Source organism: Leptodactylus fuscus, chromosome 1 (assembly GCF_031893055.1).
Source record: "Leptodactylus fuscus isolate aLepFus1 chromosome 1, aLepFus1.hap2, whole genome shotgun sequence".
Classification (NCBI taxonomy): Eukaryota; Metazoa; Chordata; class Amphibia; order Anura; family Leptodactylidae; genus Leptodactylus; species Leptodactylus fuscus.
In genome coordinates this window covers 96,294,675-96,319,304 of record NC_134265.1, presented here as the reverse complement: position 1 = coordinate 96,319,304, position 24,630 = coordinate 96,294,675, and the positions used below count along the sequence as shown (strand labels likewise).

Below are 24,630 nucleotides of genomic sequence, written 5' to 3'. Positions count from 1 at the left end.
ATCTGTGCTCCATTCACTCCTATGGGGCTGTGGGCTAGAGGCTGCTGTACTGCCAGCCCCACAGGAGTGAATGAAGCGACGGTCACGCAAGTGCACTGTATTTCATTGCAAAGGGACCCGTGTTTTGCATTCTAATCATTTTATCATTGACTGAAAAAACAAAACACATGTATTTCTTTAAAATATCATGTTCTATGAAAGGAAAGTTGTAATGTACCCGTGTTGTACCAATATGCAAACAATTGTTTCTCTGCTCTCTCAATTCTTATAAAATAGTAAGGCCCCCCCCTTCCTCCCCATTTGTTTGTCTTGGGGTCTGATCTATTAGTATCTTTTTATGACATTATTATTAGGTCTTACCTTTTCTATGCTAAGTTCTTTAACTGCTGAGGCTACAATGTTACTGATAACCTCAGCATACTTGTGTAACTCCATGGCAAACATATTTTCCAGGGTGAACGTGTCAGGATTCATTTCAAAACTTGTCCCTGTTTTGGTCATCAAATCCTTCCAATGTCTGTAAGTGCAAGAAGTAATGCGATAAGCAATAACCAATGTCATAAATTCATGAGACACGAAGGCAACATTGTAACAAACTAGTAACCTAGAGGTTCATATCTAAAGACCAAAACATTTTTACTAAATTTAAGTTTTATTTCTGAATAATGGCACATGTCTTCAGCACCATCAGTAAATTTGCATAGAACTTGTACTGGTGTATATTGATAGAGACCTTCCATAACTGTAGCAAGGAGATCATATTAGACATTTACTTCCCCATAAGCAATGACCTTTGATATAGTTTTATATCAGGTTAGCAACTCCTATAACAAACTCTGGACATAAATGACAAAGTAGTGGGTTTTTTTAGTTTTCAAAAGAATGAAGATGACATTTGTATCTTCAATATATTTACAATAATCATAATAATACTTAATAATAATAATAATTATTATTATTATATTTTTATTTATTTATTTATTTTAAGAGTCTATTCACACAGCTATCGATTCTCAGCTGTGTGTATAATGGATTTTGAGTGGGATCCATTTTCCCACAGACCTATTTGCATTTATGGGTGGTTCAAGTGAAAACAGACCTGAAAGACCAATCAATGACGGAAGATACATGTGCTTTTACAGATCACAAGCACCGCATGGCCGAGAACCTTGATCAGGTAAATGAGCTCTTATTCGGAATTATTATAATAATAAAAAAGGAAACACAAACCTGTCTCTTAAAGCTTCATTCTTCAGATCAAGAAGTAAAGGAATTGAATCTTTAAATTCCTTCATTTTAGACTCAAGGTAAAAAGCCACTGGCAGACTGCGAATATCTTTTGGAAGTTTTCTGAAAGTTTTGAGAAATCCATCAATTCCCTCTTGAAGAATTTGAACATTCAAATTTGCCCAGAGAGTCTGCGACCATTCTTCTTTGGCAAGCTGAAGAAATAAATAATTTAGTTAGAACTCCACAGAAATTATATATTTAGAATATATAAAAATAACTTAGTAAAGCAAATTTGTGAATGTAATTTTCAAAAATAAATCACCACTTGAATAAACAAACAACACAGAACACAGAAACTAATTTCTAGTTTAAGGCATAATGTACATGGCTGAGCCACTTGGACAGAGGAAGTATAAATGCACCACTATGAAACTCCTAAGGCTATGTGCTTCAGTGCTTACAAATTCCGCCAAGAGGGGGTATACAATTATAGGTCTTTTACAATAACAATCAACACTATCAATAATAATCAATAATATCCAAATATTGACACTTCACAATACATAAAACTGATGGTATTTATGACGTGTTTACATCTTCCATTGGTGATCATAACGGAAGAGAAAAGACCCCAGTAGCAATAGCATTCATCATGGATATGAAAGGTCCATTAAAAGGGTTTGTCTGGGTATAAAAATTTTAAGAGTTTTTTTAAAAAAAGGTCTGTTAGTGCTATTAATGAGTTAATAAGTGAACCCAAATACCTTTAGCAGTGTTTCGAGTGATTTCTGGGTTTTTCTGGGAGCTCCTAGCATCCTCTGCATTTGTTTACAAGGTGAAGCTTCCTGCTGCGTAGTTTCCTGCTAGTAGTTGTAGATTGTCTCAGACTACCTCCCTTTCACTCCTCCCCTTCGTCTCTCACTCCCTCCCCGTCTCCCTAGCTATCCCACCCACTACTAGCCCTTCCCAACATCCCACCATACTTACATGTCTTTTTCTCCAGACTTCCCTTCTGAGATGACTCCTCCTCTTCTTTGACTCTACTGGCTCATGCGCATGTCGGAGGTGCCTCTCACGCCTGTGCAGTAGAGATGGCACTTCTGCCGGTGTTTGCACAGGTCGGAGGCGCCTTGGATGCCTGCGCACTAGAGTGCCATCTCTACTGTGCAGGCATGGGTGGTACAAGCCGGCAGGGTCAAAGAAGAGGAGAAGCAATCTCAGAAGGGAAGTCTGGAGAGGAAGACACGCAAGCATGATGGGGTGGAGGGGAGGGGGGAGTATTGGTGACGTCCCATCTCCGGAAACGGGGAAACAGAACATCACCGGATAATCAGAACATGTGCCTGGGATATGGGTAACTATACATTTTTGATAAAGTATGTCATTTAGAAAGTAAGCAGGAGGAGGTGTTTACATTAGTGTAGGAATAACATTTTATTCTGGACAACCCCTTTAGCATCTGTTAATAATTCTACTTATATTTTATAGGATAGAATAGCAGAGTAAGGGATACTAATGTACAAACCTTTTGTGCACTGTAGATATCATAGATTTGGCGCAAACCCTTCATTTCTTTTTGCACTTGTAAGAGCTCTGGATACATCGTTATAGGAAGATCAAACAGTTTTTCAGCATTTGCCAACTCTTGTCTGTTCTTTTCATACTTCACCAGCTCTTTTTCATAAGCAGCAAGAATCTGTAACCCTATAATAAACCAGACATAATGTAGACATTTTCAGTTTAAAGTTTTCAAAAGCACAATATTAAAGTAAAGAAGGATGCAGTTATACAATTGTGTTAAATAATTTTTCCAGGCTAAAAATACTAATAACCTATCCCTAAGGATAGGTCATCAGTACCAGATTAATGGGGGTCAAAATCCAGGCACACCCATTAGCTGTTCCCAGCAATTGATACACACTGAACGGAACAGAAACAGACAGCAATGTTCTTAGTGTAGTGGCCAGACCAGGTACTGCAAATCATCTCCCATTCATTTGAAAGGGCCCTAAACTGTGGTGACCCTGTTTTGCCGCTATCTGCTTGCTGTTCCATTCTCTGTTGGGTGTCAAACCATGACAGATATGGATATTACTGACCTACCTTTAGGATAGCTCATCAATATTTTTAGCCCGTAAACCCCCTTTAAATTAAATAATTGGGAAAAATATCACTTGAAACATTATTTTTTAACCAGAGTTACATGTTTTTCATACGTTTATAGGGAGACTCAATATACTCAAATGATGAGAAGCTGTGGGACATAATTTACATATTTCTGTTGTTGGTTCCAGCCATTTGTTCTTTGAATAGTAGCAGTTATTACTTAGATGACCACTGCCAAAAAATATAATACAAGAACAATATAATTCAATAGAAAACATTACAGGCTAACATTAGGCCTGGACCCAACAATTGAAAGTTGGACACTCATATGATGATAAAGGTAATGAATGAGTGTGGTATTCGGATGTCTCTGTCAATCCCCTCGCCTCTGTTTGGAGTGGCAGCGAAAATGTATGACCACCATGTGAATGCTCTTTACAAAACTACTGTGCACTGTCCCTGCATTACCAGGTACTGGTGGCAGTCCCAGTTGTGTAGCCAATGGAGATCCTTTATAGGAAAACTAATTCCTTAAATTACAATCTATAAACATTATTATAAGGTACCCTTGTCAAGGTCATCTCCAACAGCTCCAGGTCCTTCAGAACGAAACAATTCTGCAAACTGAACCACCTCTTTCTTATAGTCTTCAATTTGATCTTTTGTAATCTAGTACAAAGAAAAAAGGAAAGAATATAAACAATACAGTACAGGGGTATATGTCAGATTTTATCAAGAACATATTTTTGAGTGACACCTATATCTGTGCACATACACTCACTGACCTCCTTCATGGTTTCACAAGATCATCATCGGACCTCCATAAAACTGCCCGTCCACATAAAGGACTGTCCACATGGAATTTGAGGTGGACACTGCTTTGCACTGCTGATTTTTTTTTTTTTTGTTTTGTGTTCTGGCCTATTCCATCAGCCCTTCTGTATTTTATCTTTTATTATTATTATTTATCAATAAATGTATATATTTTTATATAGATATGGTTATTCTTGGATGTTATTGATTTGTTTTTTGGCAATTACTTTTTCCAGATTTGTTATTTGATTTCTACGGCTGCTTTGTAGGTTTATTAGGCGTTGTTTTTCATAATATGAGATTTATTTGCACTGCTGGTTAGGCACAGATGAATGGGCCAAATCAGCAAAGTGTCTAGCATGGCGGGCTCTGCGACAGAATAAGCCACAGAATCCGGAGCAATATTAAACATGAAGCTTACTTTTTCATCTCCCTGCTGCAATCTAAAAATCAGGATCAGACTCCGCTATGTGAACAGTGCCAGTCATTGCACCATAATAGCACTATCCACAATACTCACACATCAGGTTATACCACAATGCCTATAGCGTAGTCAGCCACAGTTAATTCATAGCAATACCAATGAAGCCATCCAGTGTAGATGACAACAGAACCCCCCTGCAATTGTCATACACTTATGTATAACTAATACTTGTTATTGTAAGCAATCATGCATATATGTATTATAAATTTATTGATGCATGGTAGTGGCAATGTACTTAATAATATGTTACAGTATAATGCACACCTATATTGTCAATTCTGCACAGTAATATAGAGAATTACAAAGCTGTATGTTTACCTGGGTGAATTTCCTTTTCACTTTTCCAAGGCTGCGATCTACCTGCTTTGATTCCAGGAGCAGATCTTCCCAGATCTGTGTTATTTTCTCTGACAAAGCTTTCTCTTCTTCAACAAACTAAAGAGATAATGAACATATTATAGTCAGTGCAGAGATGTGTATATGTATGTATATATATATATATATATATATATATATATATATATATATATATATATATATATATATACTAGCTGGTACCCGCGACTTCGTCTGCGGTGATTGTAGCAGTGGGTATATACAGGCGTGGGTAAGGTTTTCGTAGTGTGTATATGGTATGGGATATGAAATGTAAGTTTGTATCTTGTTTTCCTGTAATTCAGAGAATACGTGAGACTTTTGTGTTGAAGCTAATTTGTATTTGAGCTGCTATATATACGGTGTTGTGAGAAACTTTACATAGTGACTTTGGGACAGAGGTATTTGAAGTTAACCCTTTCCCGCCGATGGCATCTTTTGATTTTCGTTTTTGACTCCCCTCCTTCTAAACCCCATAACTTTTTTATTTCTCCGCTCCCAGAGCTACATGAGGTCTTAATTTTTGCGGGACAAATTTTTCTTCATGATGCCACCATTATTTATTCTATATAATGTACTGGGAAGCAGGGAAAAAATTCAAAATGGGGTGGATTTCAAGAAAAAATGCATTTCTGCGACTTTCTTATGGGCTTTGGTTCTACGGCGTTCACTGTGCAACCAAAATGACATGTCCTCTGTATTCTGTGTTTTGTTACGATTCCGGGGATACCAAAGTTATATGGTTTTATTTACATTTTGACCCCTTAAAAACAAATCCAAAACTGTTAAAAAATTTTTTTTCGAAAAGTTGCCATATTCCGACAGCCGTAACTTTTTTATACGTGTGTGTACGGGGATGTATATGGCGTCTTTTTTTGCGGGACTGGGTGTACTTTGTAGTTCTACCATTTTCAGGAAATGTTATTGCTTTGATCACTTTTTATTCAAATTTTTATCAGAATCAAAACAGTGAAAAAACTGCGTTTTGGCAATTTTGACCATTTTTCCCGCTACGGCGTTTACCGAACAGGAAAAATATTTGTATAGCTTTGTAGAGTGGGCGATTTCGGATGTGGGGATACCTAACATGTATGTGTTTCACAGTTTTTAACTACTTTTATATGTGTTCTAGGGAAAGAGGGGTGATTTGAATTTTTAATCCTTTTTTTTTTATATATATATATTTTTTTTACTTTTTTTTAAACTTTTTTTTTGCATTTATTAGACCGCCTAGGGGTATTGACATGGGTGAGCGGTGTCGCGGATTGTCAGAGCGGTGGGGTCGGCAAACATGGCTGCTCCGGAGCGTTAAAGAGCGCCTCCTGGAGTATCGGTAAGGTGAGGGGCAAAGTGGTAAAGTATATGTATATGTGATTGTGTGGGGTTAGGGGCGAGGCTGCAGAGGGCAATATGAATTTTGTGGCTTGCTATGGTCCAAAGTGTGTGAGATTGCAGAGATGATGGTGTGAGTTTGGGTTTTGTGGGGGTCCTGGGAAAAAACGTATGTGCGCTATTGTGACGAAAAGTAGCCTATTGCGCAATGGGGTGTATTAACTATGTTTGTGGAAAATTTCAGCCAAATCGGTCGAGCGGGTTTTGCGTGATTGACTAAAAAACATCCGAACACACAAACCCACAAACATCCAAACTCACAAACTTTCACATTTATAATATTAATAGGATATATATATATATATATATATATATATATATATATATATACTGTATATATATATATATATATATATATTTCTAATAATACTAGACATAGCATTACACTGTATTATTCCAATGAATAAAGAGATATATAGTCAATTGTCTCCAGCTCTTTTCTATGTGGAATACTTATAATACATAGTTATAGGTTTACTTGATTATAGTCATAATTTATTGTAGTCATTAATGATAGATAGATAGATAGATAGATAGATAGATAGATAGATAGATAGATAGATAGATTTTTTTCAAGACATTATATACAACATAGACTTATTGAGTGCGAGATTCATCACATTCCTGCATTTACCCACCTCAATATCATACATTGTCAGGGTCCTATATCTCTCTTGAATGTCTCGATATCGTAGTTCAACAACTAGAGACATATCTCTAATGCCTGCAATTGTGGCAAGAACAAACTTGAGATCTTCAAGAGTATCTGGTGTCCTCATTAGATTTATGGATAGTTTCTACGACACAAAAAAACATTGAAAAACGTCATAAAATGTATTCTGCGAGTTTTGCTATTTCATAGTCAGTCACCCTGTATTTGCAACACAGCAGGTGATATATTTGAACCAATGTCTTTCAATGTGAGCTGCATCAGTGAATGACTACCTCTGGGGGAGACTTGTGGAGAACAAAGTAGTCACAAACACATATTTATTCCCTCTGCATCAGAAGAAGATGGCTACCAGAAAATAACATAGTAATACTAAGACTTTTTCAGGCGGAAATGAACGGACCACATTATAGACTATGGGGTTTCCACTCTTAAGCCAGGACCCCACATGGCGTAAATGCCATGGTTTGGCTGTAGTGGAAACAATGCGGTAGATACACCAGTCACATATAGTCACTGTATAGTGGATGAGATTCTAGCAAATCCCATCTCCACACTTCAGGAAAATACATGCAGCACTGATGTTGTGTTTTTCAAACCCATTCGGGTCAAAGTAGACCCGAAGAATGGAAACCCAAGTGCAGGTGTAAGCCTACAGTAAGACTGAAAGAGTGAGATTAATCAAGAAATAACTATTGTCCTAAAGCTGGCCATACATATCAAATAATAAGTGACTGAAGACTTGTTCAGCTGGTGGTTAATTTTCCCTAGCCAACCATGAACATGCACACTTAGGGTGTCCATCAGCAGTGTCCGTTATAAGATTTTAGCAAAGGACATTAGCCGAATCGTCAATAGTCCGTTAAAATTTCCATTCATCTCAATGGGATTTTATCTTATGTCCGTTTGTGTCCATTTAAACTCAAGTCCGTTTTTTTTCCAGCAGACACAAAAATTCTACAAGCAGGACTTTTCTGTCCATTGGGAAAAAAACGGACGGCAAGTGTCCGTTATTTTTTTTTAACATTAAAGTCAATGGGCAACGGACTTATCATGGACAGTAACTGATAGCCATCTGTTACTGTCTGTTTGTGTATGTTATGATAGGTGTCCGTTTTTTGTTTTTTTTTAAATGGACACCTTCATAACGGAATCCAATGATAGTGTGAACCCTTTCTTAGATTGCCCGAGTGTGCTTCTTTATTTAAATGAGGAATATGCTGATGCTAGACCCAACATATCCCGCAGTAACAAAGGATAAGACAAGTTGAAATCAAACATGTTTCCCTCTATGTCTGTCATCAGGTGAGAGTTAGGAGGTCCTTATCCACATATAATATTATATATATGATATCATATATAAAATATTTGCTGACTGTTCAGAAATCACTGGATTCAGTCAAAGTTTATCTTATGTGTATAACCAACTTCAATCCAAAGATGACCAGCAAGAGAGTATAGACACACAGTAAATAGTTTGTGTAGAACAAGATAAAGAATATGCACAAAAATTGCTGTTTGATTCCGTTTTACACAAAAACATGGATAATATATATATCTATATCTATCTATCTATCTATCTATAGATATATATATGGATATATATATATATATATATATATATATATATATATATATATATATATATATTTCCTGTTCATCCGTCGGCAGTACACACACGGAATATTATCCCCCTAGATACAATTAGAAGAGACAGGTTAACAAGCAATAGTCATTGATTAAACTATATATATATATATATATATATATATATATATATATATATATATATATATATATATATATATATATATATAACAGGAACCCCGACCTACTCAGCCTCAGTATTTTTTATTTCTCTTGAAACTTTAGAAGAGGCAAGGACTCTCTTTCTTACTTTCTCTTTTGTTTTATCAATAGGTTGATTTGGGGTATAACAGTCCGCGGAGTCTCATCTTCCTCTTAGTTGGTGGCCGCTATATGGGGAGGTGGGGTGGGGTGGGTGGTTTGGGGTATAACAGTCCATGGGGTCTCATCTTCCTCTTGTTTGGTGACAGCTGGACACGTATTGGGCAGCGATCTCCACAGTGGCCTCTTCTTCTCCCAGTAGGATGTAGAGTTTCCTCTTCTCATCTGCAGATATGAAGTCTGGGATGTGGGCAGAGAGTCTTTGGTAGTAGACAGCCCTCACAGCTGAGTATTTGGTGCAGTGTAGCAGGAAATGCGCCTAGTCTTCTAGGGCCCCCTGGTCACAGTGCTGGCACAGCCTGTTCTCCCGTGGCTTGTACGTCTGCCTGTATTGCCCCATCTCTATCTCCAGGTTGTGGGCGCTTAGTCTGTACCGGCTCAGGGTCTGTCTGTGTTTGGGGTGGCGTATTCTCTCCAGGTAGGTGGCCATGGTGTAGTCCCTTTGCAGTGACTGGTACACAGTGAGTTTCTGGGAGTTATTTATTGCGCTTCTCCATTCCTCGATGTACCGCTCTTTGTCTCTCTCAATGACTCCTTTTATTTGAGCCTTGTTCAGGGCATGTTGGGGGTTTTGGCTTGGCAGATGGCTGATGCTTGGTTGGGGGGGGGGGTATCATTTTTTCTCGGGGCTCTGTGGCTCAGCCAGGCTTGGTGGTGGTAAGAGCCAGGACTGCTGCCCTGTATGTGAGTCCAGAATGATAGCGCCCTCTTCTGCTTGGTGAACCATAGGGGGAGTCTGCCTAGCTCTGCCCTGCAGGCCATGTTGGAGGTGTTGCGATGGACATGGAGCAGGTACTTGTAGAACTCCAGGTGGAAGATCTCTGTTGGGCTGGAATCCCACTTTGACTGGTCTGGATAGGTGGCTGGGCCCCAAACCTCACTGCCATAGAAAAGGATCGGAACGATGACTGCGTCAAATATCTTCAGCCAGACCCTCACCGGTGGTTTGAGGTGGTACAGTTGTCTTCTGGTGGCGTAGAAGGTTCTGCAGGCTTTTGCTTTCAGGGTTTCTATTGCTGTTTTGAAGCTTCCTGATTGGCTGAGCTCCAGCCCCAGGTAGGTGTAGCTGTTGGTTTTCTCCAGTGTGGAGCTGTTCAGTGTGAATTGTGGGGTGGGGGCTTTGTTGTGGCCCTTCTACTGGGCGCTCTCTACTCCAGCCATTCTACATCAGGGCAGAGTTTGGCCGTGGGGCTCTTGTACCAAATGTTCAAAAATAGCAACATGGTTATCCATTACTACGCATATCTAAACCATACAGATGGGACATAATGGTCCCTGAGGGGTTCGCCCTCCGGTCAGGTAGTATTTAGGGAAGCAACAAATTTTTTCCCACCCAAGTAGTATTGCTTTGTAAGTTCCCATGTGTGTGTACTGCCGACGGACAAACAGGAAAAAATGAAATTTACCTTATGAAATTTGCATTTCCTGGAGTCCGGAGGCAGTACAGCACGCCCACCCTATTTGTTGCTTATTGCTTGGGTACCATACTGAGGCTGAGTAGGTCAAGGTTCCTGTTATAGGAGGGCCTTAATTGTTTAATTAATGACTATTGCTTGTTAACCTGTCTCTTCCCATTGTATCTAGGGGGATAATATCCCATGTGTGTGTACTGCCTCCGGACTCCAGGAAATGTAAATTTCATAAGGTAAAAACAACCATATATCATGACAATCTACTTTATAGCTATTGATTTTTTTGACCAGTGTTTGTTTTAACTTATAGGAAATTCAGCAGTTTATCATTAAAGACAAAGCCGTAAAATAGAAGGGGCCACTTGCAGCGCTGGAGTCCTGGTGTTCAAATCCTGCCAAGGGCAAAAAAGAAAAAACATCTGCAAGGAGTTTGTATGTTCTCCCCGTGTTTGCATGGATTTCCATCCCATATTCCAAAGACATACTGATAGGGAAAAATGTACATTGTGAGCTTTATGTGGGGTTCACAATCTACATTTAAAAAAAAAAAAAAAAAAAACACGTAAAATAGAATATCTTACAAAATAGTAAAAACAGGATGTCTTATAAAGGCGTATATAGTAAAATAAGTTTGTACATACATCCAGCTCATCCCTGAGACTGTGAAGCTGTTCACGGGCAGACTCATTTAGAAGGTGTCCAAGGGAGTTGACCCACGCTCTAGCATTTTCCTGCACGGTGTAGGCTAGTGGTCCCAGATACAGTCTAATACATTGTTCATCTTTAGTTAAGGGTTGTTGCATAACCTCCAGTGCTAGTCGACTATAAAATTGCAACTTCTCATCATATGTGACACAGGATGGCTTCCTGGCAGCAAACTTCTCTAGTACAATGGCCTTATCCAGCTTCCATAAAGGCCGATATCTCTTCCACTTATTCAGGTACTTTATGAGTGATGTGAGCAGCTTGTGGATGTTCTGGTTGATAATAAGAGCTTGTTCTGTTATCTGAGGATTCTGGTAAATGTCATTGTAGAAACTGTAGATAATGGGTTCATCATCTTCAGATTTTTGAGGCGGACAGAGAATGCAGGTCCCATGCATCCAGCGGATGAAACTCTGTGAGCAGAACAAATGAGTATTAAAATAAGACGGACGTATGTCCTGAACTACTGTACATGCCACGCAAATAAGTACAATACTTTTAGTCTGTGGAATGATATGAATGGTCTGGCCAACGCATGACAAGAACAACCTTGTGCAAAATCTAATGCATACAAAACTGGAGGTATAGCTCATGGAAACCAGATTTCAGCTTTTATTGTTTTCAAAGTACATCAGAAAATTAAATTGGCATATAGACATATCCTTCCTTACTTTTCTAATCAGTTCCAGAAATCCTGGCATGAGTGGTGTGAAATTACCACTTTTAAGAAAAGAAAAAATAATAATAATTTTTCAAATACATTTTGCACTCTGTTGCGTACCACAGTTTTTCTTTGAAGCCTGGACATATCACACCACTCACTCCATCTTAAATGATCACTAACATTTCAGACAACATATTCTCGTTTCGTAGAGGATGTGATTCTGGCCCAAAATATAATACAATTTAATTAAAAATGTGGCTACATTGTGCCTGAAAAATTTCAGTTTACCGTGAATGGAAGGGGGAGGCCCTTTTCTCTCTTCACACAGTGAATGGAGAGGGAAAGGGTTGATCATCTTCACAGCTTGCACATACAAATCTGCATACTGCTCTGTGCAAAGGACTAAAGATTCTGAAAATGTCACTGCTTATAAAATAAGAAAAGTCTTCTATGTACTTGTATCTACTTCATCTACTGACTGCGCTCATACTTTATTCCCACTATCCCCCTGATCAATTTTTATTTTTAAAATCTGTACAACTGTTTAAAAGATATGCTGTTTGGAAGATTATATGTAAACTAGCTTTGTTTCACTAAGTGGGCAGAAACTTTAGTTTTTCTCATGGAAAATAAAGGGTTACTGCTCACTTGGTGAATCAGACCTAGATTCGACTTGAACAGTTCTGTATTGTTAAACTGGTTTCTATTTTACTTTTCATTTCAAGTACCTTTGTGGTTTCGAGACATCCCTTGTAGCATTGTACAATCAATTTGAAAATTTCATTGAAATTAGGATGAAGAATTATTTCTGGAGCAGACAGAATGGTCTCAACTTGAAAGAGAGGGACATGTGCAATAATAGCTACATTAAAAGCCTGGAAGTTCCTGCCGAAAGAGAATTTTAGTCTGGTTATTAGTTTATAGAATAATGATAGTTGCATATATTTAGAGCTAAAATAAGCTGTATGGCATTATCATCACTCTGTATCTGCGAATAAAGTGTCATCCATCACTCATGAAACATAACCGTTTTCTTCCAGTAATGTTCTACCAGGAATAATAAATTTCACTTACTTTATGACCATCTTTGTCAGTGTAGTGTACACTTTGTTTTCCCAAAATGCATAATATTGAGCCATTTGAGGATTTTTTCCTGTGTTTGTGTTTACCACTAGACCTTCTATTTTTGTTAAGATAGACCCAATGGCAGTATATTTTCTGACCATAATTTCAACGTCTTTGGACCGTTCATTTTCAATGTAGTCAAAGAATTCCTTGACACCTATGGAAGTAGCAAGGATAACAATACAGTTACAAAAAGTGGGGGTGATGTACCAAAACTAGTGACAAGGAAATGCCACTATAACTATTGTAACTTTATTTTTGCTGAACTATTGATGTTTGACAGTTGTTGGTTTTTGTTTTTTTTTCCCACATAACATATTAGTATTAGACCTGGTTCACATCTGCATTCGGTATTCCATTTGATGAGTCTGCTTGGAAACCCCCTGAAAGAAACATCAAACGTGTTAAACAACAGTTGCCTAAGAAACCACACAAACCCCATTGACTATAATTTCTCTGTGGTGTCCACACGAGTTATTCGGAGAAAAAAGTACTGCAAGCACCACTTTTCTCTCCACATGATTCGTGCAGACACCACGCGGAAAACACACAGACGCCATTATAGTCTATGCGGTCCATGTGGATTCTTAGCGACCTACTTTTTAATGCATTAGGTTTTCCGTTCAGGGGGTTTCCAAGCGGATTCCCTGAATGGAATACTGAGCGAAGATGTGAACCAGGCCTTATGGATACACAATGACAAAAAACCATTGCAGTAAATGACTATGCAGCTCAAATTATTCATTAAAATGTGAAAGACTGATAGTAAACAAGTCATATTACAATGTATCCTAAGCCCAGACCAGGGGTAGGGAACCTTGGCTCTCCAGCTGCTGTGAAACTGCAACTCCCAATATGCTCCATTCACTTCCATGGGAGTTACAAGAACAGCAGAGCAAGTATGCATGCTGGGAGTTGTAGTTTTGCAACAGCTGGAGGGCCGTATGTTCCCTACCCATGACCTAGACTATCCACCAATGGTCAATGACAGTTTATGGTTATCAGGAGTTTAGTGAAGAAAACATTATCTGAGCCAAGCCAGTTTGCTGGATTAGAGATTTCACTGATAACATACCTGGAAGATCTGTTGACTTTTTAGTAATAAATTTAAAAAGGTTTGCAGATTCGATAGCTGACAGCTTATTGTCAATGTCACTTGCATTTTTCTGAACTTTATGAACCAAAGATTCAAACTTGGAGACTGCCTGGTTGCAACGGTTAATGAAGTCGCCAATACCTAGTAATAAATAATATCAAGGTTTCCTATTAATATTGTATACAGATAATACTGCTTCTGTGTTCCTCATATATATTATTTGTACTATATCAAGTGGTTCTGTGTCAAAAAAGACGAAGGGGGAGGGAGAACGGCATGACACTGGGGCAGATGAAGGGGGGGGGCGAAAATGGCATGACACTAGGGCAGATGAAGGGGGAGGGAACGGCATGACACTAGGGCAGATGAAGGGGGGTGGGGAACGGCATGACACTGGGGACAGAGATGGAGGGGGGGACATGAAACTGGGGGCAGATGAAGAGTGTATATGAAATTGGGGGGGGGCATATCATTTACGGGTGACTGTAGGAGGATTATACTGTGTGAGAGCACATGAAAAATTAATGAGAATAAGCGGAGTAATTTTGTCTCTCTTTCTACTCTTCAAAAGTTGGGAGGTATGGCGTAGGTGACGCTGCGTACTGCGTGACGTCACTCACTTCGTCCAGCCACAGTGGCGTGCAGTGTCCCGACTGCCGCCTCCTCCACAAGGGGGCCCACTGAGGCTCTGTCGCCCAAGGGCCATAAAAACCTGGAGCCGGCCCTGCATACAACCCCCAAGAGTATCTTGAGAAATAAAATTTACTAAATTACTTTCAAACCAGCTTACAATTTTGTGGAAAATTAAAAAGGTTTTATTTGTTTAAAAATGAAGACATGTAATGTTATTGTCAAACCATTGTGCATCAAGGACTTTTACAAGATACCTTCTAATATCCTACTGTACAAAGCCAAAATGCCCACCTTACCCATTTACCCCAGGATGAGAGTAAAGGACATTAAATAACATATGCAGATGGATCCCCTCTATGTGGTGTCTGTTTGCATATACCGCATGTAAAAAACATGACAGAAGCTTTTATCCGTCTTTTTTTTTTATTTTTCTGATGGGAAAAAAAAGATTTGCATGCAAGACTTTCTTTTGCTATAAAAGTAAAGAAACATGACAGAATTAAGTATCCATCATGTTTTTTACATTATAATCAATGGGAGTGGATGTAGGTAGAGGGGGTTCCATCACTTTACATACATTAAGGTCCACTGCTTGCAACCTTTCACGATGGATGAGAGCAATGGACAATAATAAGGGAAGTGTCAAAACAGCCTTACTTTTCTTTCAGATTGAACCTTCTGAATAATAAAAATGAAGAATCTGATATGTTTGGCCCTGAAAAAGTGAATGATAGAAAACTCTGTTGAAACATTGTTACCTAAGGAGTTCCAGTTCAATCTTCTGTATCCAGATCGAAATACTTTCAAAAGTTCTCGGATGTGGTTATCAAGAAGTTGGGTTTCAGCTGCATTTAGTGACTGTATTAGTTTTTCATAAGCAGCAAGAATTTGCTTCATATCATCAATGTACCTGCAAAAGTGTTAAGATTGTTGACCAAATCAGAAACATGTCCCAATATAACCATAACCATGTGCTTCCAGGTAATGTCAAATCAATGTTCAGATGTATAGCCAGAACTATCAACTACAATCAACTGGTAAGATTTCTCTATAAAAGCTATTTATAATATAATATATCAATTATCAAAATTCATTGACTTGCAACAAAAAAATTCACAAAAAATCCAGCATCAATGAGCTTCATATAAAATGGAACTTTAAATCCATGATTTTAAAAAAACAGTACAGAGACACACGGACCATAAAAACAACAGGCTTACGCGTTTCTGGGCAAAAAGGATGGATCATGTCACTGATTATGTGGTGGAATCTATCTCAAAATCAGCACCATATTCCACTGTGTGCTAAACAGATTCTGCAGACCCAAAGGTGAGACCCCCACCTATCATAAAGTGATGACATATACTAGTGATACATCATCATTTAACGTTTGTCAAAAGCTAAATGCTTCTAATGATATGCCATAATTTACTTTAGCAGAAAACTGAAGTATGTCAAACTCAAGTTATGAAATCCATTAATATGACCAATCCACTAATGACAATAAAAGGAACCTGTCAGCATTTTATGCTACCTTCTCTGGGGCCAAAACTTATTCACACATATAAGACATATAGCTGAAATCAGCTTGTCAGTCAGCTTCAGGCGGCGCTATGCTGGGGCTCCGGGGGGGGGGGAGGCATTTTTGCTGTCCTAAACCAGTCCAGGACTGACTTAGCGTCACCGTCACCGAGCGGTGGATTGGGGCGGCCCTGTGGACGCAGTGCTTCTCCAGCGGCCGCCCCTCACGCTTAGCAGAGAGCAGGTCCTCTCCCTGCCTGCTACCACCGCCCGCTCCGCCCCCTCTGCTCCGATCCGCCCCCTCTGCTCTGCCCCACCCCTCCTCCTCCTCCCGGGGGGGCGGCTTTCTGACGTCCGCCTCAGGCGGCACAAAGACTAGGTTCACCCCTGAGTCAGAGGGCACCAAAAGGATTCTGTCACTGCTGGGAAATAGCAGAACACAAACTTAAACCACCTTAAGAATTTCTCTTCTTGCAGAGCAACGTTTCTTGGCAATTCACCAACAGAAAAGCCCAACTGCTCCATGTGTTTAGTTTCTGTAATAATTTCTTGCAGTTCCGGAGCAAAGTTTACAGCATAGTGAACGTTCTTATAATTGGTATCAGCCTTAAGTTGGTCCACATCCTGTACAAAATATATGGAAGACAGAGGTTACTACTTTACTTAGAAACACCACATGAGGAAAGAAGTGATTGGTGATGGACGGGGCAGATTGGGTCCTAAAAGTGGCCCTGGAGAAAAATTTGAAAGTGGCCCAATTTTAAAAGTGGGCTCAGTGCAAGAAGACGGAATCAATACAAGTAGGAAAGGCCAGGACAGGTAGCTCCTCCATGTACAACAGGGAGTGGCAGCAGTCCTATGTAAGTTACCATGTCAGACAAACTATAACTTACGCAGGACTGCTGCCTCTCACTCCATGTAAAGCAAACACTTCTATTACACAGGGCTGCCTGTAAAGGCAGCAGTCCTATGTAAGTGAGATTAAAGGCAGTGGGGTCAGGATGGTATACCCCAGAATATAATGGCAGTTTAGGTTAGGACCTGTTCACTTCAGACGAAACCAATGCGCAAATCTCGCGAGATTCATCCAAAACATAGTCTCAATGCTTCACGGTGGCTTCTGCTCTGAAGGTATAGAGTTTAGCTGGTGAGCTGCACCATGCAGCAATAGCCTGGGTAAGGGCCCGGGCCTTGGCTTTATAAGGGGGCTTTATACCATGTGGGGGCCATTAAAATGAGCATCATACCATATGGGGCCAGTAAAAGGGGTGTTATACTCTGTGGGGGCCAGAAAAGGGGGAGTTATACCACTTGGAGGACTGAAAAGGGTGCATAATACCATGTGGGGGCCAGAAAAGGGGATGTTCTACCTTGTGGAGGCCAGAAAAAGTGGTGTTATACCATGCGGTAACCAGGAGACGTGATACTGTGCGAGGACCAGAAAAGGAAGTTTTGTATCAAGCAAGCCGGAAGAATGGAAACCCAAACGATATTGTGAACTTGGCATAATTCATATTGGAGACATGAAGGAAAACTATGAAGGAATAAATATGGAACTAAGTAGTAAACAAAAAAAGTGTTAAACCAGAATATGTTTTTTCTACTTTAGATTCTTCAAAGTAGCCCCATTTTTATTTGATGACATCTTCACACACTCTCAGCATTCTCTAAGCCTCATGGTCACCTGGAATGGTTTTCCAATACAGTTCCCGGGAGGAGGAGCTTTCAGAGGAGCTGAGCACTTGCATTTCATTCACTCCGTAGTCCAAGTCATCCTAAACCATTTAAAATGGATTTAGGTCAGGTGACCGTGGAGGGAAAGTACTCTATTACTCTCCATCTTAGCCAAATAGCCATTCCTTAGACTAGAGGTACGTTTAGGGGCAATGTCCTGCTGAGAAATAAATTATGGTCTCACTAACCACAAACCAGATGGGATGACACGTTGCTGCAGAATGCTGGGGATGCCATGCTAATGAAGCGTGCATTGAATGTTTAATAAATTACAAATAGTATTACTAGTAAAACACACCCACACCATCACACCTCCTCTTCCATGCTTTACTGTGGCAATGCAACCCTAAATACCTGATTCCTGCAGATTCAACATCAGGAAAAGCTGTTGTTGAGACAAGTCTGTGAACCATTTACATGGGCTCTAACCTGAGGTGCTATTTGTGAATTTGTAGTTTCTGAGGCTGGTAACTCTAATAAATGTATCATCTGCAGAAGAGATAACTCTTGGTCTTCCTTTCCTGGGGCAGTCCTCTGAAAGCCACTTTTACCATAATGTTTTAAGGTATTCATGACTGTTCTTGAGCATACCATACAGGTGTACTTATTAACTAGCACTAACAGAACTTTCTAAAAAAAAAAAAAGATTTTCTGCCCAGAGATCTCCTTTAAAGGGGCGACTTTGAAGAATTTTTTTGTTTACTACTTAATTCCCTATTTGTTCCTTTATTGTAAAATATAGAAAAACACCGAGCACACTTTATAGTGTAGATAGTCTATTCACCTTTTTGGATAATTGTAATGAATATATCAGACCTGGTGGCCTCTCACCTGGTTTGGTTGTGACAGCGTTCACAACTCCGTACTAAGGTGTATATGATACCAGGTATGGGGAGCAGCACGTCTCAAAGGCACCAGTTGTGTCAACCGGGGAAACAGCAGAGGAATAAGGCAGGACGGCGCTCACAGGTCCAATAGATTTTATTAATAAGAAGAATTGCACCTGTGCAATTCTTCTTATTAATAAAATCTATTGGACCTGTGAGCGCCGTCCTGCCTTATTCCTCTATTTGTTCCTTTATAGTTTCAATGTCTTCAATATGAATTACAATGTAGAAAAACGAAACACGTATGAAATGAAATGTGTGTGTCCAAACTTTTAACTGGTGCTGTATGTGTTTGCGTGTACCTTACCATTTCGCTAATAGGTATGTTTGTTTGGTGAGTAGGTACATGCATGTTGACAAGTAAACTCCTTTTCAGTAGTGATGGCAGGATCTGATCTGTGTTTTCTTTCCAAGCCTCATACTTCTTGTCCTCATACTCCTTCATTCGTTTTGCCACTTCCAAATATTTTGCCTTTGCCTGAGTAAAAGAAAGAAACACAATAACAATGGTCTGACTTCTGAAAAGTTAAAGTATATTACAGGTATGTGGTTTCATCCAATAATGCCCTGACCAGGGCTCTGGGGTCAGAGTTGGAATCAATTTTGGGTTAAAAAAAAAAAAGTTACAAACTCTGAATTCAAAATAAAATAATGAACTATTTGTAATGATACAATGTAATTATTAACATTGTATAATTCATTACATATATATCTTACAACACATTTACTTTCATAGGAATTTAATCAAGTTTTAATTAATTAAAGGAGCTGTGGCTGTGGCTTTCAGCTATTTGTGCGCAGGAGTAGGATTTGCGGTTTGGATTGTAAGCCGATGGCTGGTCAGGTAATGGAGGGGGTGTACATCTCACCCAGACTACTCAGGTGGGTGAGATGAGAAAACGAATGTTTGTTCTCAGTAGACAACTTTTGTCTGCTGAGCATTTTGGTAAATGTTCAGTATTGGGCTGGATTTTTAGGAATGGCAGGTAGGTTGGTAGTGGGACCTGTCATTCCACCCCCCTCCAGTCCACACTTTGGGGATGTTCCGGCAGCGACTCAGCTGCAGAGAGTGTTCTCGTCAAGGAGGCTTAAGAAGCCAGCTCCAGCAGCAGACTGTGGACAGAGCTTGGCTGGAGAGCCAAAGAGAGAGGTCATATTTTTGGAGCTGTGTCCTGAATGACTCAACCGACTTTTGGAGTTCTGTGATTGTAGGTGAGGTAACCTATTCTATGTTTAGTTAGAGCCTAGCCGGGCAGGTATTTATTTTTGTATTGTTTCCTTTTGTTGCTGCACTACCTTTTTTAGTGAAAATAAAACGCTACCTTTGTTTGGGACTAAAGAAACTGGAATTGTGTGTCTATGCCACCCCACCTAGCAACCCCAGACCCTGACAGGATGTAGAAAAATACAGCAGTCTGAGTCAGTGGTTTGGCTTACCGCCTCCACAACCCTGGTCCGGATTACAACTCATAACACATATTGACAAACCTCAGACTGGAGAGCACGTAGCTCAGTGTCTCTCTTTGTTGGGTCCTTTTATAGGTTACAGAGCACATACATTTTAAAAACTTACCATTTTCCCATGTTCACTTGCTAACATTTCTTCCATTTCCAGAAACCGAACAATTGTGTGTTTGATTCGTAAAAAAAGTGACCTTTCCCAATATATTGCTCCAGCCACTGGAGGATGATTTTTGTAGAGAGGAGGCGTTTCTAGGTTTTTCATGAAGAGATTATTTACAATGTCAACCTACAATTAAAAAGTAAACTTTCTGATTCCAATAAGAGAAATATGTAGATTAATGTGGATATATGCACAATTGTTTGGGTCTGGGGTATTCACCTTTTCAGAAATGATAGTTGGGGTCTGATTGTTGGGATACTCACAGATCAAGTGTTTCCCCAGGGACAAATCTCCTGGCATTATTTAACAGACACAGCATTGTTTGCTGTATTTTTTTTTTAATGTAGATTGTGAGCCCCACATAGAGCTCACAATGTACATTTTTCCCTATCAGCATGTCTTTTTTTTTGGAATATGGGATGGAAATCCATGCAAACACGGGGAGAACATACAAACTCCTTGCAGATGGTTTTTTGCCCTTGGTGGGATTTGAACACCAGGACTCCAGCGCTGCAAGGCTGCACTGCTGACCACTGAGCCACCGTGTGGCCCCTTGTTTGCTGTATTTTTTATAAATGGAGGTTAAAGGGATTGTCCTCTTTCAGACCAATATTGATAGACAATTGTTATTGTTTGTATAATAAAAAGGTGTACAATTTTTTAAATAAACTTTCTGTATCATTTCCTCCACGTTTTCTAGATTCTGCTTTCTTCTAGTGGATACTGTACAATCAGTACATGGTCATGTATGTAAGGTACAGTCCATGGTCATGTGATATACGGTCCATGGACATGTGACGGACATACAGGTGCACAGCTCATTACCAGGAAAATGTCTGATTACTGTGCTGGGACTATAATGAGCTGTGCACCTGTGTGTTCATTACATGACCATGGACTGTATATCACATGACCATGGACCATATGGTCAGAATTTTATCCAATAGAAGTATGCAGAATGAATAACAGCAAGCAGAGATCTAATAAACTGGAGGAATTCATACAGAAAGTATATTGGAGAATTGTATAACTTTTTATTATACAAACCATAACATTGGTGTCTCAATATTGGTCCGAAAGTGGACCACCCCTTTAAGGTTACTATAGAAGTGTCCAAAAGAGTTGAATTAGACATCACTTTAGTACCCACAACTGTCACTATCAAGCAAGTGAGCAGTGAAGCATCTGGCATGTAAAGAATGCTGTGAGCTGCATGACATACAGACCCTGCTAAACTAAAATCGATGGCCATCCCAGCCTTGGGTCTAATGACCTGGACTAGCAGTATCAGCACATGGATCTATAATGCTGTAGATTCAGGCCATTAGTCCACCTTATTACTGAAAACATGTTGGTCTAAGTAACATGTGATGAGCTTTCTTCATAGTTTTTGCCTTTCAGTTCAGTGGGTCTTTAGTATGCTGGCATCACTCTCTACACTGGGTGGTCCTTTAGAGCAGCACTAGTGACAACCATTTTACAGTCATAAACTACAATTCTCTTGGCCCTATGTACTCTCCTGTACATCCTTGGAGTAGACCGCACATGCTTGCCCTGTGCATCGAAACACATTTGCAAAATAACAGGAAAAAAAGACAGAAAGAGCATTGCTATGGTAAAATAGAAGTGCTGTGCTTGGCCTGCTAGGGAAAGAACTACAGAGGATGTAACTAAGGACAACCAGATATCCTTGTGTGGGGTAGTTACTTAGGAACAGTTGTTTTTTTTGGTAATTACAGTCAGGTAGTTATTAATTTACAAGTTTTGTACCAAGAGGTTTGGTTACGATAGTTGGAACACCCCTTTAAATTATTACAATGCTCTGTATTTCAACAATACCCCTTTATCACCTCTTTACAGTACTGCTCCAGAATAGCATTAAATTTCATCATCATCTGCTTGTTGATGGCTTCTCGGGAGCGAATGTGCTTAAATTTCAACAACATGTCAAATGCAGCCTCAGCCGAGCGAAGAGTCTTAAATGATTCATCAATGAAATGTATGGCTTCTCCTTCAATGGCCTGTATGGATGCCACATAATAGAAACATGTAAGCACACAATATTCACACTCTTACCTAGAGTCTAATTGACTGTGTCATTTCCACTAATTACATACCTGGACTTCATTTTTAAAGTCATCGATAACAAGTTTCCACTGGTGAGCATATTTTATATTGAAGGGATCGAAAGAAAGAGTTTCCATTGGTTTGATAAGACCATCGACTCTATGCAATACATCATCAATACGTTTCGGATCACCAGTGACAGCTTTTAATTCTGCACCAAAAATGTTGTAAAACTCTTCTAGCACCTGTATTTTACAATAAATAAAGGGGTTACACATTACATTAAAGTAATAAAATGTTATATTAATATGCGAGAGGTTATCAGCAGTCCAAAAAGATACAATTTTTTTTTTTGTGGTTTCTAATTTTTTTTGTTAAATAAAATAATTGAGATTTTAAAATTTTCACCCATGACTAAAACTCTTCAGACTCTTCTGAGCAAATCAGTATGTGTCAGACGCAGCTTTAGTGTATAGGAGAAGATATGAAGAGGCTGGGATACTGACTTGGAAAAATCCCGCATTATTGCAGTGAAGGCTAATTGGAAAGTCAGGCATGATGTTCAAGGGAGCTACCCCTAGAGGGCAGCAAACAGAGGCACTCTTTCCCTAGTTACATTTTGGGAAACAGATTTGCATATTTTTTCCCATAATCCCTCCAGTGGAGCTAAAATGGCTTTTTGTAAGACTCCACACATCTGAGAAAATGGTCGCTCCTTAGGGAGTGATATTATCCCATAACCTGGTCTAGAAGTCTCATCTCTGCCAAAGGTACAAAAAAAGCAATGGTACCGCACACTCAAAAAAGCTAGTGTGGTGCTAGCAGAAAAGGGTCCTTCGACCCCACAGCAAAATATGAAAAAATGCTGGTGCACACACTGAATTGCAAGGAGTGCAATTAGTTTAGTTACAAGGTCAAAGTTTGACCTTGTAAATAACCTAATTGCACTCCTTGCAATTCAGTGTGTGCAGCATTATTTTTTCATATCTCACCTCTGCCACGTCAGTTTTCCCTATGATGTGCTGAAGAGATCCAACCAGATCGAAACAGCGCTGTCCACAGCTGGGATACTGACTTGGCAAAATCCCGCATCATTGCAGTAAAGGCTTGTTGGAATGTTGGGCATGATGTTCAAGGGAGCTACCCCTAGAGGGCAGCAAACAACGCCACTGTGTCCCTATTTACATCTTGGGAAACAGATTTGCATATTTTTCCCATAATTCTCCCAGTGGAGCTAAAATAGCTTTTTGTAAGACTCCATACCCCCGAGAAGGTGGTCTCTCCTTAGGGAGTGACATTATCCCCATAACAACATATGAAGACTGAAGGAAGTCGCTTACACACATCTAAATGACTGCATGTTCACATGTGGATTGTATCAGTGTTAGATCTGTGGCCCATTAAGTACTATTGCTGCCTAATGGACCCCACTGATTTATAATTGGGTTCACTGGCTTGTGTTGCATGTCTGTCATTGAAGGGGCGCAGTGCTCATATACGCAACATGACCTCACCACTGTTTATATTGTACGCTATCTGTTACATAGTAGCCATGTCATTACACTTTGGCCCCTTCACCTATAGATGGTGTAAGATGTAGTCAGTGAAGAGGTCATGGCACTCGTATGAGCAGTGTGGCCCCATTCAAACAGCTTATCAATGGGGGTCCAAGGTACTGGAACCCTCCTGATCACCTATCAATAGAAATACTAAAAATAGACTAATAAAAAATGTGGCCCAATATATTTTGTTACATGATTTGAGATATTGTTTTCTTTTTAGGCTTGTTAAGACAATCATTTGCAGAGTTCAGTTATCCCAGTAATTTATCAATCGAAAAAAGGAAATAAATTAGTACCTGCAAAATATTAAAGAGATCTTGACAAATGGTTGCCAAATAGTCAGTTTTCTCAAAAAGACGTTTTCTATCAAATTCCCAACGCTGGTCCCTCCCTGAAGCTTCAATCTTAGCACGGATTTCAAAGTAGCAACTTTTCCACAGCTCTAGGGTTTTCTTTGCCTCCAGGGTTTTGTTTTTTGCTGCTTCTCTGTTCTCTCTGAAATAGTAGTGATAGTTACTGTAAATCTTGTAAATTCAGATGTCAGATTGCTAGAATTTGTCTT

The 24,630-nt window shown here is 39.5% G+C and overlaps 1 protein-coding gene across 1 annotated transcript in view; it reads right to left on the bottom strand.

Annotated features, from left to right (window-relative positions):
• DNAH10 (dynein axonemal heavy chain 10) overlaps window positions 1–24,630 on the bottom strand; it is a 113,260-nt gene that overhangs the window by 54,342 nt on the left and 34,288 nt on the right. The window contains exons 10-26 of the mRNA XM_075272173.1: window positions 24,365–24,563; window positions 22,557–22,751; window positions 22,290–22,460; window positions 20,389–20,565; window positions 19,123–19,293; window positions 16,649–16,782; window positions 15,432–15,583; window positions 14,020–14,181; window positions 12,894–13,101; window positions 12,548–12,704; window positions 11,092–11,568; window positions 7,039–7,197; window positions 4,952–5,068; window positions 3,903–4,005; window positions 2,756–2,934; window positions 1,231–1,442; window positions 361–517 (exon numbers count right to left, since the gene is read on the bottom strand). Coding sequence (XP_075128274.1) covers window positions 361–517; window positions 1,231–1,442; window positions 2,756–2,934; window positions 3,903–4,005; window positions 4,952–5,068; window positions 7,039–7,197; window positions 11,092–11,568; window positions 12,548–12,704; window positions 12,894–13,101; window positions 14,020–14,181; window positions 15,432–15,583; window positions 16,649–16,782; window positions 19,123–19,293; window positions 20,389–20,565; window positions 22,290–22,460; window positions 22,557–22,751; window positions 24,365–24,563 — 3,130 coding nt within the window. The remainder of the gene's footprint in view (window positions 1–360; window positions 518–1,230; window positions 1,443–2,755; window positions 2,935–3,902; window positions 4,006–4,951; window positions 5,069–7,038; window positions 7,198–11,091; window positions 11,569–12,547; window positions 12,705–12,893; window positions 13,102–14,019; window positions 14,182–15,431; window positions 15,584–16,648; window positions 16,783–19,122; window positions 19,294–20,388; window positions 20,566–22,289; window positions 22,461–22,556; window positions 22,752–24,364; window positions 24,564–24,630) is intronic.